This window comes from Onychostruthus taczanowskii, unplaced genomic scaffold, assembly GCF_017590055.1.
Source record: "Onychostruthus taczanowskii isolate IOZ18803 unplaced genomic scaffold, ASM1759005v1 scaffold15, whole genome shotgun sequence".
NCBI classification, from domain to species: Eukaryota; Metazoa; Chordata; class Aves; order Passeriformes; family Passeridae; genus Onychostruthus; species Onychostruthus taczanowskii.
The window spans coordinates 7,818,208-7,831,863 of record NW_024498685.1 but is presented as its reverse complement, the minus strand read 5'-3'; the positions used below and the strand labels follow the sequence as shown (position 1 = coordinate 7,831,863).

General features: G+C 41.6%; 1 protein-coding gene across 2 annotated transcripts in view; it reads right to left on the bottom strand.

Moving 5' to 3' along the window:
- WNT7B (Wnt family member 7B) overlaps positions 1 to 13,656 on the bottom strand; it is a 91,912-nt gene that overhangs the window by 37,509 nt on the left and 40,747 nt on the right. For both annotated transcript variants that reach the window (XM_041398624.1, XM_041398623.1), the window contains exon 2: positions 2,944 to 3,170. In XM_041398624.1, coding sequence (XP_041254558.1) covers positions 2,944 to 3,170 — 227 coding nt within the window. The remainder of the gene's footprint in view (positions 1 to 2,943; positions 3,171 to 13,656) is intronic.

The window sequence follows — 13,656 nt, the reverse complement described above, 5'->3', positions numbered from 1 at the left end:
CAGAGTAGGGTCCCTAGAAATCACCAGGGGGTACATGTGTCCCTGTGTCATGTTGTCTGGCCTGGAAAACATTCATGGTTAGAACATAAAGGCACCCAAGAGGTGATGGTGAAACAGATGTACATCTGTTGGAGAAACCTCATGTTGGGTGAGTCTGAGTGTTTGCTTTGAGTTTTGAAGGGGGAGTGTTGCATCAAAATACAAATTAGAATAACCATAAATCTATACTTGTCAGTGTGGTGGTAGAGGCTTGGTCAGTAGCTAAAGAGTAGGTCCTCTCCTCACCATGCAGCAAGAGAATTATTAATATGTTATCACTGCTTACTTTCCCTCCCTACCCTGAGACCTGAATAACTCACCTTCAGTGCTCATCTCCCCAGCGGTTCTGGGACAAAGTTTTCCTTTGGGTGAAGTGAAAAACATGCCTGTCTTATTTTAGTTTTAGTCCTTTCTCCAGTGTGTTCAGGAAGAACCAAATAGCTGGTTTAGTGTTTCTGTGTCAGACATGGGTGTGTTTTGTTACACATGTGAATATTGCACTTAGAAGTATCTTGTGCTTTGAAGTAGTTGGGTTTTTAAATCTTTGTCCATTTTTTACCTTTTTCCCCCTTGCTAGTGGAATAACACTACTTCCTAAACCCTACCCTTTTCCTAGGTACTGACCTCATCATCTCTGGGTGCTACTCCAGTAATAAAAAAAATAAGGACTTGTGGATTATGGGATCCTTTATAGACCTGCATGGAACTGATCTGGCTCGGCTGGAAGGGGTCATGTAAACCTTCTGCAACTGTTAGAGTCTGTGTGGTTTCACACCCAACAAATGTCAAAGCAGAACTCGGCTGCAACAGCCAAGTTTCATCTGTGTTTGGGTTAACCCATAAAAGAACCCACCAAATTCCACATCAGTCATTTCAGACTTGCAAGAAACCACCCAGCTTCAGTGAAGAGGTCAAGAATCTGGTAAACATTTTGGCAAATATGGCTTGAAAAGTGGCTCAAGAAAACCCTGGTTTTTTCCAACTTTGTATAGTCTGACCAGCCTGATAACTGGTCCATCCTAATGACAAATAATTTCTGTTCCTTGTAGCTCTTACGTTGCATAGCAACATTGAGACTGAAAGCACAACTACAACTTGTCCTTTTTAAGCATTTGAACTGCCCTCACTTGCAAGTTTTGGAGGATGAAAGGAGTCTCTCTGGTGAAGAGGATTGCTACCCACTAGCACAGTGGTGAAGGTGGTGAGTCAGCACAAGATCCTCAGTTGAAGAGGAGAGCAGAAGTGTGAAAGCTTTTCCGCTGGAAAGCTTCATGATGACACTCACTCAGGTACAACCCTCCAGCGTGGCCCTTCTCAGGCCATAAGGGATCTCACAGAAGGTAAGACAACTCACTTATCTAAGGTCAAGGCATGCCTGCAAATTTTGGCAGATGAAAACAGAGCATGAAGAAGTACAGAACGCTTGGCAGATGTATATTTTCTGACAGCAACGTAATTCTGGTTTACCAACCAAAAGCAAACAAATGTAATACCAACCAAGGAGAACCAGACCATGCTTCTAACAGTCAAGACAAGTGACTAGATTTTTTTCTGGCTCATTTAAATTTGAAGGTAGAAGTCAAAAGTTAGGTTAATTCCTGAATATGATGCCTTGAGAATGTAATGCAAAGCTCACAGAATATGACAGATCCTCTGCAAATCTAAGTCAATTGTCCAATGCCAATGGATTTATTCCAACACTTTACAGCTGAACCACTGTGTCCTTAAAGCACCCAGGCCTCAGCCAGACTCTCAGATTTGGATGTTTTTTCAAAAAATATTCAGTTCCCTTGTTGACCCAAACATACTTCAGTTTTTGGCATTTCATACCAAAAAAAACCCTGACACTTTGACCACCACCAACAACCAAAGCACCACATGAGTCAACACCTCTCTGCACAGATGAAATTAAATGTTATGCCTTTTTTCATACAGTTTTAATGAGATCTTATGTCTGACCACACTCAGCTCTTTTGGAAGCACAAGACTCACCCAAACCATTGAATGTTAAGAGGTATCACCCAAATAAAAATGGGATACGAGAAGAACAGGCTACAACCCCACTGAGAAGCTGGATGGTATCACTTTGAATGCCCTTGAGAGAGCCACCAAGTACAACATGTTATCCCAACCCAGAGCAGCAGACAGGAGAGTGGGCAGCCCTTGGGGGAGAGAGAAAAGGTCAGGAATACATTAAGGATACCCAGCTGGGTGATGAGGAAAATAGTGACCTCAGTGTTGGAAAAAAATTTACATAATCTCCCCTGTGAAATAATACCAGACATAGGGTAAATGAAAAGGTATTGATTTAACTTCTGCCAGCTAGCAGCTTGTCAGGCCAAGACCATGTATTATTTTCTTTGAATATGTTTCCTGCCTCAAATCACTCGCAGTATTTTCTTTGCAGCATGATAGCAACACTAAAATATATCATTGCCACATACTGGAAGGCCAGTGTTGCATGCACAGTACTTCCATCTATTATTTGGGAGTCTCCCATTACTTAAGCTTCTGGGAAGTCTGAAGAGGGATTTTTCTGAGCTGCTTTTAGTTAATTTTTGATCGGCCATAATATTCACCACATGACAACGTGTAACAAGACAACAGTTGGAAACACGCTTTTCATGGGCTGTGACCTTGGATGGCTGTGCCGGCACTGAGGCCATTGCTGGGCCTGAAGTTGCACAGATATGAGTGATTTCATCTACAGATCACTGGAGATTCCATTTGGTCATTCCACTGGTCTCTTGCCAGTTACTTTTCACCAAGTGGAAACACTATTGTCCTGGAAGCACCACTGTTGAGCTCTGAGGGTTATAAAACTTTGCAGGACCGTAGCAAGAAAGCTTAAGAGAAAGCCATCCCAAACAGATCCGTACAGCACCATGGCAGAGACACCCTTACCTACTCGAAGCTCTTGTCCAAAGACTGTTTTCTCTCCCAGCGCAGAGCAGTTCCACCTCCCGTACCGAAACTGGTACTGGCACTCATTGATTCCCATCTGTGCCCCTTCCCCGATCACGATGATGGCATCGGGGCGGCTCTGGCAGATCGCGCGCTGCCGAGGTGCCAGGCCTGGGATTTTGTTGCAGATTATATTAGCGCCTAAAGCCACCACAGATGACAAAGCTCTGAAGAAAAAAGCAGAAAGAGACGTTATAACCAAATTGAGGTGGCCAGGTGCTGCTGTGTGGCTGGCGGGGTGCTGTGCAAAAGGGGAAGGGTCGGAGGTTGGATTCCTGTAATTATGCCAACTTGGCACAATGCCTCTGGTCTGGTATAGCAGCCTGGAAATCTTGCAGTAATTCCTGGTCTGGCTTGTGCCAGAAGGAAAAAAGAAATTTAATTTTGGCACTTTTGTTTCCAGTCCCACACAGAGACATCAGCTTGTGAGATGTGGAAAGAAAGACTTATTTAAAATCGAAATATAGTGATAAGCGATCATCCACAAATCTCTGAAACTACTTTGAATGCAGGTTCAGAATTAGTGTTTTAGTTACTGCAGCCAGTTCATTCACCCCTCATTTGAAACTGTTAAGCACAATTTAGAAAATGACTTGACACTACCAACACTCTTGCCCATTATTATGCTTAGGGTATTGAATGATTAATGAAGCTCACCAGCATAACTGTGCTTTTAGATCTGCCAAACATCATGGAACACATAGGAGTTATCCTTAATATGTGCCATCCAGGCTAGAAACATTTGCAGTTCTCATTCTTCAAGTAAATTTTCAGAATTCATTATGAAGTTTGCATATGACTTGCACCTGCCATATGTTTTCACTTGAGCACATTTATTTTTCATTTTTCAGCTCACTTTTCAACATCTTCACAGGCTCATTTTTCAACATCTTTACAGCTTACATTTTCAATGGTAATATTTTGAAAAATATAGGACAACATGGGTACACATTCAGTGATGCCTCTGGTCACATCTACCTGCCAGGCCCATGGAGATGCTTCAGCCGGCTCTGGACAAGCAGACTGACTGCCCCATGATCCTCCTTCCCACCTTGAACACCAGCCTAGGCCTTTCATCTTACTGTTAAAAATTTCCCACTGGAAATGCTCCCTTGGGGAAATGCTGACTAAACAAAATTAAAGAATTATATAAGAATTTGTCAACTCCATCACAAGGTAACCGCAAGATTGCATAAATGCTGTGTTTCAATGAAATCAGAGAATGAATTTTACCATTTCAATAAGATACAGTAAAGCCAGGGCAAGGAGGGTGAAACTGAGAGCTCTTCCCCGGCCAAAATGAAATACTGCTATTTCTGTGGAATGGAAATTCCATGATGATCCACTCTGCCTTTAGTAGATATTTTTGCATCTTTTCCAAAGTTAACAATCCATGAGAAATTCACCACTTGTGGGTTTTGATTTATGGAGGTGGAGGGGGGTTATGGATACAGAAATGAGGCATCACCCAGCACGTGCATGCCCTGTTGCTCTGCCTATTAAGCAGAAGAAAGAACAAAAGGTAATTGCAGTTTGACCACTCCCAGTGTTGGAGTAAGAGTGCTCAGACCTGCAGTTTTAATTTGTGTTCCTCTGGATGCTGAGCAACAAAGCTGGAGCATCAGCTGGAACCAGAGAGTCTCTGAGATTCATGCAGGTTTTGAGATAAGGTTTTTTTTTTTTTCTGGCAAAAAATATTTCTACTATTTAAAATTTAAAAAATATATAAAATTTAAATTATGATGTCTTTAAATTAGGACTTTCCAAAAGATGTGATAATCTTAAAAAAGTATTATGTTTGGTATAGGGACAAGATTCTCTTTACAGTGGCTTATGACCTTTATGTTATGGCTTCAAAAACTAATGAAAATCACAGAGGAAAGTATCAGTAATTTTTTTTTTTTTTTTTTTTTTTTTTTTTAATCACACAGTTTTCAATACTGAAAAGTAAAAGTGTTATTTTCTTTGAAAGGTCATGGAGCTTTTCTCTCTCTGACTTCATCCACTTTCCACACAAAGTAGGATGGACATTCTGAAAATATTGTAGTAAAATGCAAAGGAAAGCATTTTCCCTTCATAGATGATGTGTCAAAGTCAGAAACACAGACTCTTTGATGACGCTAAAATGCTGTGCCCCATTCTTGCCCCATCTCCTCCACCTGGCTTTGCCCAGCCCCCTGAGACAGACCAGGTGCCCAGGCAAGACCTTCCCACCTGGTAACCCATTTCCACTGCTGCTTCAGACACTGACCTCTCCAGGAAAATCTAGCCCTGAGCACATCTGTGGTGGACTCCTAAGAAAGAGACATGCCCAAGGCATTCAAAATTCCATTTGATGCTTGGCACATGCACAAGACACACAGTTCTGGTCTTGTAGCTGCCTGATGCTCACCAAGTTACTGAGGCTATGCTACCAACTTACTAGCAAAACTTACACATAAAAATTATTTGTATGCTATATAAATACTTTTTTAAAAAATAAAAAATTGATAAAAACTGTGCAATAACGTCCTGACATTTTTTTCTAAACTGCTGGGCTTCTACAGTTTCTACTAACTATTCTCAAGTTGAGCAGCAAAAACCTTACGACTTTCAAAACAAAGGAAAGCAAGAATTGGCCACAGCCTCTAAACGTATAATTTTCAGTTAAGTTGCTTCCTTCATACATGTCCCTGCTGTCTCATAATTAGGTTAAAGAGTGTATTCTTTGGTCTCCCATTGTTTTTTGGAGCAGGCCTTGGTAAAAGTATTTTAATACAGTGGGTCGGTTTATTCATCCAGAAAATAAGCACAATCATACCTGCTTCAGGAGGTATTGTGAGGGTGTTGTGTCATTAAAATTATAATTATTGTGTGTTTGTGAAATGTATCACAACAATTAAACTGCAGTCATTGGGGGTGGAAGGGGTCTTGGTTTTTCTATTACTTCCAGAAACTTCCCCCTGTCTGGCCTGAATTTACCAGCATATTCCCTCAGACTAGTTTAGCCTACTTTTCAATTGTTACACTGCCAAAAGAAATGCTGAATCATGAAACTGAGGTTTTGGAGAGCTTTATTTTTATTAAAGAAATGCACCCAACAGCATTTCAAGCTTCCTCTCCTCTATTTCTTGTGGTGTCCCTCAGTTTGTGCATCCATCACACATTTGGGAGGGTTGTGATGTGCTCCTGCCCCTTGGCAGGTTGAAGGCTACATTATTTTTTCTCAAAGATGGAGATTGTTTCAATTTATAGCTGTCAAAAGGCAGATCCTCCATGCCACATTTTGGCATCTTCTTTCATCTAATCTTTCTTTGTGGTGCAAATTGCCTTGATTCTTATCACCAGAAACTCCTGAGTGTGGCATTTTGTTAAGATTTCTGATGCAGTTTACAGTAATTGCAACCATCCTGCACCACAACAGTCTCCACATGGCTCAGAGTGCTCTGCTGGGTCATCCACATGGGCTATTCAATTAAACACCATCCACATGGCTTATCCAGATAAACAGAGAGAGTGGAATAATGGCACATTTCCTAAGCAATTGGCACTAGTGTCTGGCATATGGAGAGTTTTGACATTTCTTCATGCCTATACCATTAATCCAAGGGAAAGAAGCACCAGCACTGAAATTGAGCAATATCTATAGATAGTGTTATGCCCAAATTCAAAAAACAACAACAAACAAACCCACCACCACCACCAAAAAAATCCCCAAACCCACAGAAAAAACCCAAACAACCCAACAACAACAAACAAACAAACAATTGCCCACACACAAAACAAAAAAACCCCATCAGATCTGGGCTTGGATAGGATCTTGCAGTTCAAATTCCCATCAAATTAAACCTGATGAACAAGATTTTTGAAGGCTTGGAAATAAGAATTCTGAAACATCAGGTTTTTTATCACTTGAAAAAATAACTAGGACTGCGTCACAGCAAGCAGAAAAACATGGCGAGGGGAGACAAGTTTCAGCTCATTTTCTGAAATAATGCTTGCTTACTCATGCAAAGACAGACGAATTTCTCACAAAAAGAGAAATTTCTCCTTCCAAATGTATTTCCTGTAACAGTTGTATCTCCTCTGTAGGATCTAAGCAGCTCCAGATTCCCTTTTCACAAAGTGAAATGAAAATTATTAGATATTCTAAGCAAGTCATAAAAGTAAAGGTCTTTGAAATGCCTCAGAAATTAAGCACTAAGGCCACCTGACTTTTAAGAACTGCTTGTTGGAAGAGAAATGTACTCCTCATTCCTGGTTGGCTTGCTTGAGTCTCCATTTATATTTTCAAAAGCAAGCATTCATTTAACATGAGCATGAGTCATTTCATTGATTTCAAATGTTATCATGTCCTTGCAACTTCTGATTAATTTTACATATAAGAAGGTCATCATGTGAACTGCAGTTTACAGTCTTTGCACAAGTGGAAAATATATTAAGTAAATCCTTATAATGTACATAAGTAGAAAAAAAATTAAATTTAAATTTTATTCTTGTGAAAAGAATCTGAATTTTGATAAAGTTATGAAACAGAACTGTCTACTTATAGATGAAGAGCAGTAACTGACCAATCTTTGGACTTGTCCCCAAACTCCTTCACAGGCATAGATGAGATTTCTCCTAGGAGCTTAATATACCAGTCTGACAAATACATGACAAAAGATGTAAAATAAGAGATTAAGCCAACAACACATTGCATACAGATGAAACAATAAAGTTGATTTTAACCTTTTGGTCAAAAAACCTAAAAAGTTGCTTTAAAAATTCTCTGCCAATCTGTGCTCCCTGGGCAAATTACATTTTATTGGAGCCCAGGACTGGTGTCAAGAACTTCTTCTCCTCCAGCACCCTCCCTCACTTGCATTCCTGGCTGCATAAAAGCACAGCATGCACTTCCCACCGACCCAGCCCTGCTGCAAGCCCCTGGATAGGCAACTGTAGGGTCACTGTGATCCCACCCCAGCTCTGCTTTTTGATATTCACCTGAAACTGCTGCTGGGCAGGGGCTTTGTTTTCAGCAAGGAATGAAGGGATTTAGCCACATGAACCCCATTAACAGCAGAGGAGTTGTGCAGCTTTTTGGCACACTGTACCGAAAACTTACCCCACCATCTCTGACAAAAAAAAAAAAAAATCCACATAGTGGGTTCTTTGTTAGCAGGAGCCACCGAGGTACTTTGTGGTGACATTGCGACACATCTGAAACCGTACACCACTACCAAATGGTTGACTTAATTAAGAATTCCTAAGTAAATATTTTGAGCGCGTATCAGTTGCAGAAATTGGCAGGAGTGTCCTGGGCTCTGAGTGCCACATGCATGTGTTTAGGCTTTCAGTTTTGTTTTGCACCCTGGCTTTGGGCAATCGATGTTGGGCACGTGTGCGATGGGAGCGGAAAGGCTGCGTGGTTCAGCCCTGTGCTGCTCTCCCCTCTGCTGGGGCTGCACACACGCCTGTTCACTCTCACCAAATGAAAGGCAGAGATTTCTTCCAGGGGCTCACCCAAAAAAGGGCCTGTATCCCATGCAGCGTGCTTGCTGGCACGGCCAGGAATGAGCGCGGTGGGATGGGTGAGTTGAGGGATGAGACACACAAGGGTAGAGACTGCCTTGGGGTGAATGCCTGCTTGAGAGAGGAGTGGGGGCATGCCCCCCATCCCTCTGTGCCATAGGGATCAGGGAACACCAGCAAACCCTGGGATCACACCCTCCCCCACCCGCCTGGCTGTGAAGCCAGCAGTGAATCGTTAGGCTTCAGCAAAAGGAGGGGAGACATTGCCTAGGATGCCATTCACAGATCAGCACCAGCACCAACCTCCTGCAAATTCCTGCTGTCCACTGAGCAAGAGAAATCTGATTTTGACACCCATCTTATTTGCTGTATGACTGGTCCACTGCAATAATTTTTAATAATCTTTCAGTGAGGCAACACTTGCTATGTAACAGCAGGATATCTTGAAGACTGTTACATCTGTCGTTTACCTGTATTCAACTTTTTACACCAACAAAAGGCTCATGGAGAACAGAAATGCCTCACAGGCCTCATGTGTCTTATTGTAAAGGCCACACTAGCAAATTTACATTCCATTTTCATTGGATATTCACTGTCCTCCAGAATTTTTATGGCAAACTACTGTATAATGAGATTTTCTTTCCTCTCAAAATCACTCAGTCTCAAATCACTTTACTCTGGGGACATCTTGTTATATGGTGGAAAACACATCCTGTGGATATAAAAATTTATAAAAATATAATTGGGTGTTAAAATATTTGAAGTGTGGCAAATAATGATTCCAAAGGAATTTGTGTTTCAATAAGTGTTTGGTTTGCTAAACCAGAGAAAACTGATAGGCCAGTGTTTGAAAGCTGTAGGAAGGTAGCAACTCTAGCATTCTCCTGGGCAATTCATGGAAGGCTGGAATATTCCTGCTTTGGTCTTGTCAGTGATGAAGGTGGTGACATACATGGTGCAACTGAACTTATCTGAACAGGCTTAATGAAAAATGGTGTTGATATAAAATTATTTGATTCATTTTACAAACAGAGCTTTATCAGATTTAGAAATCAAACTGAAACACTTCTGTTTCACACAGTTTTTTTCCTTTTCTCTCTATAAACAGCGTTAGCAGGACCTTCCAGTCCAGTTCTGCAAACATGCACATGCCTTACCTTGCAGAGTACCAAGCAGCTTCCACCCTCAGTAACAACAAAGTCCATTCCTCAGTGCCATGATGCCCCTTTAAGCACTCACAGCTGGTGTTGATGTCTAGCACTATAATTTGCCTTCCACCCCATTTCTGGCTCCCTTTAGTACTAGAAAGAGCCACACTAATATCTGACAGGGAGGCACAGAGCTGTTTGCTGAGCAGCAGCCCACCACTGTGAAAAGCAAAGTTACCCTGCAGAATAACTGGGGTGGGATATTGCAGTTCTCTTGGCATGCAATGCAGCTTTGAGATACCAAAGCAGCTGGAAAAGATAACTCCCAGATTTTCTGTGTCTATGCAGAAACAGTTCAGTATCATAGAAAAGTGAAAATTTCACACTTCAATATGTGAAATCCACGGTTCTGTCATGTTTTTCTTATAGTAAATAAGAACAAATAACCTTTCTTCAATCACACACAACGTATATATAGATATGGGCATTTTCCAAGCTTTATAAATTCCAAGCCTTAATTAAACTTAAGTGAAGTGCATATTTTGTCTCTGACCAAAGTCTAGCAGTCTGTTCTGTTTGGGGAATGGATTAAGAGGAAGAAAGAAACAGGTAGTCCTCAGGCAAAGTCCAAGATTTATTAAGACCATACCCTGCTTAATTTGTGAGATCTGATGAAAGCCTGCCACAGTCCTAGCACAGATGTCCTGCACAGAAGCAGCTATCTGTTGGTTAGCTCATTCTAAAATGCCAGGTATGCCTTGTGGCTTTAAAATCTTTAAGGTGGACTGTTACTGGCATCTATCTAAAAATATATGCTTAGTGATATTTTTCATTAAACATTTTTGAAAGATCTTAAATTTTTTGCTTTGTTTGCATAGGGCTTTCATGGATATGATACAAAAATTGAAAGAGGAAAGCATGCAATAGCGGGTCTACAGGAGAGGAAGATTCTTCCTTCTCAAAATGAAGTCAGCTGGCTTTACTGCTGTCGTGGTTCAGCTAGGAGCTCATCAGGATCTGAGCAACTGATGAGAATAAATTCTGAAAGTCTACTGAGCCACTGTGTTGAAGAATTCAGCATATTGTGTTGAAATGTTGAGACTCCATTGCAGTGTCTGTTAATCATGAGGATTAAAATGCAGCTCTGAGGTACACCTGAAAAGCCATACAAAGTTGTCTCAGACATTCTTTTATTACAAAGGTGGAGAGGCCACATTGACCCTTGCCATAATGCACTTCAGACTAAATGATCACTGAGGGCTGCTTTTTGCACATGGATATATGACCACAAAACAAGACTTACTGGTCTTCAATTAGCAGCAGAAGGAAAAAAATTAAATTCTCTTTGTCAGTGACACTGAATTTTTATCCACTGAATATGAAGAGCCATGATTTATTTCTTTTATTCCTTCCCTCACCACTGTTTTCATGGTGGTAAAGCTTTCCTAAGTCCATAAAAAGTCAGGATATGGAATTAAGTAACATCCACAAACAAAATTAAAGTGAAAAACCCACAGATTTGGTGCTGTCAGGTTTACTTACTGGCTCCTACATCTGGAATGGGAGCATTGCTCAAAGCAGCAGCAGCGCGTTCTCATCTGCTCCAAGTGCCTCACTGCAGGGCGTACAAGGAGCAGGATGAGTTCTTCTGATGTTCCTCTACAACAGTTGAAGCTTTGGGATGACAGACAGAAGGGCAGCTCCTCCTGCTCCAGTGTGCAAAGGGCGAGGAAGAGAGTGTGAGGACTGGGCACATCCTTGGCACCACCCAAGTGGGACCAGGCAGATCACTGGTGCCTTGAGAGTAGTCCCAGTTTGGTTGTGAAACCTTGAGCCCCTGTTATTTTTCCTCCTCATTTACCCACCTTCATCTTTCCCTCCAACTACAGTAGCTGGGGGACACTCATTCACAGTGAACACATTTGTGTTGTTCTCAAGATGTGGGAAAAACTGGAAAAGAAACATCAAGTCCCAGAAGCAGAAACTGTGAACCTTTCCTGGTTTAGCATGAATGGGTAAGAATGAGGAAAACTGTGGGGTTTTAATTTTTTTGTTTTTGTTTTTATTTCATGTCAGAGTTTATTCCTTCACAGGAGACCTGCAATATCCCAGCAGACATGGGTGGTGTGTCTGCATGAGGCTGGGTGCTGGTGCAGAGCTACCTCTGTCAGGGACATGGGTTGAATGTACAGCTGCTCTCCACCTCCAGCACCAAGGACAGGAGGGAGGGTGCACCTTCCACATCACCTTGGAAAGAAACAGATCTTGCTCCTCAGAATCATGGAAGAGTTTGGGTTGGAAGGGACCTTAAAGCCCATCCAGTGCCACCCCCTGCCATGGGCAGGGACACCTTCCACTATCCCAGGTTGCTCCAAGCCCTTCCAGCCTGGCCTTGGGCACTTCCAGGGATGGGGCAGCCACAGCTTCTCTGGGCACCCGGTGCCAGGGTCTCCCTTTCCACTGGAGCAGGCTGCTCAGATTGGCACAGGCTGATTGCCTGGGTATGCATTCTGCTCCCAGGACAGGTTTGGCAGCCAGGAGGTTGTGCTAGGGCTGGACAGCCAACTTTAAATGACCTCCCTGGGCTGGCTGTAACCTCAAACGAAAGTGCCCTGAAAGTCCCTTTCAGCCTGCATAGCTCAGCTAAGATCTTGCAAAGCCTTGATTTAGGAAGGAGATTGTTTTTAGGACCATCTTACTAAATACAAGAGATCTATCACAGATTTCAAGGTGCTAGATGTATGGCTGACAGCCTTTGTGTTTTCCTGTCACGTGGTTCTATTTGCTTCCATGGAAAATTTGTTGTTAACTGCAAGTCAGCCCAAGTCAATGTACCAGAATATGTCCCTCTACAAAGACCTCATGCTAAACACCAGAGCCCAAAATACATTAAGAAGGTACAGGTGTTATACTAAGGAAGTTGCCTAAGAAATGCAGAGTGCAGAAATGCTACACTTGGTAGGTTTTCTATACTTAATAGTTATTGAAAAGAAAAATTTAAAAATGCAACATATTTTAAGTAAATAGCAAATGGCACATGGAAATAATTTTTTAATAGTCTCTTAGTGTGTTAACTAATTTTGTCTCTCATTTTCTGAGTCTGTTCCCTGATGAGAAAATTATTTGCAGCCTTTCTTGTACCATCACACCAGCTGTAAGCAAAACTGCTTGGCACTTCCATGGAGCAGGCCTGCATTCCCTGAACCCAGAAAAACTCCCCACTGGATATTGGTGATTATTCAAAAAGAAATTCTGATCCATCAGCTAGATAATTTATAATTTAATTCCTTACAGGAATTACCCTAATGAAGTTAGGAAATAGTTAGTCTATTTGAGATTATACACGTTGGTTAGATATGGAAATAGGGTTTAATCACTAGTCTGATCAGACCTTCAAATCAGTACCTAAAAGTTGGATATCACTATAAAATAGCTCCAGTCTGGGAAAGTCTCAAGTGTGGAGAAAAAGGGGGGAACCCCTCAGAAACTGCAGAATATAAAAGTTTATTTCCTATGCAGATTTTCAAGCATTTTAAATATTATTGTATGCTCCACACGGGCTTTCTGTGAACAACAACTCTCTGTTTTATAATCTGAACTGTCAACACTGGCACAAAATAATGTGACACCAAACAGGGCTATCTATGAATGTCTAAGGTATCTTTCAGCTACTTATTTCAAAATTTTAATTCTGAGTGATATAAGAGGCCTGGTAAACCACAGAGTAACTTTTCTAGTTCCCTGGCTCGTTGAGTCTATTCCAGGTGTTCAGAAGGATTAGCAAAAGTCATTTTGAGTTGTTTTTCTAGAGGGAGTTTCTAAATTTGGTGTGCAGCCATAAAAATCTTGCATCTGTGTTATTATCCCAGTGGCCCGTGCTGGGTGTGTCCTTGGTGTTTTGCAAATCGCTGTAAGCTTGTGAAGGCAGCTGGATGGAATATTTCTCCTCCTAAAATCCTCTCTCAAAAGATCCCACACACACAGGCATTTACCTGCCTTTTTGTAAGGTGGC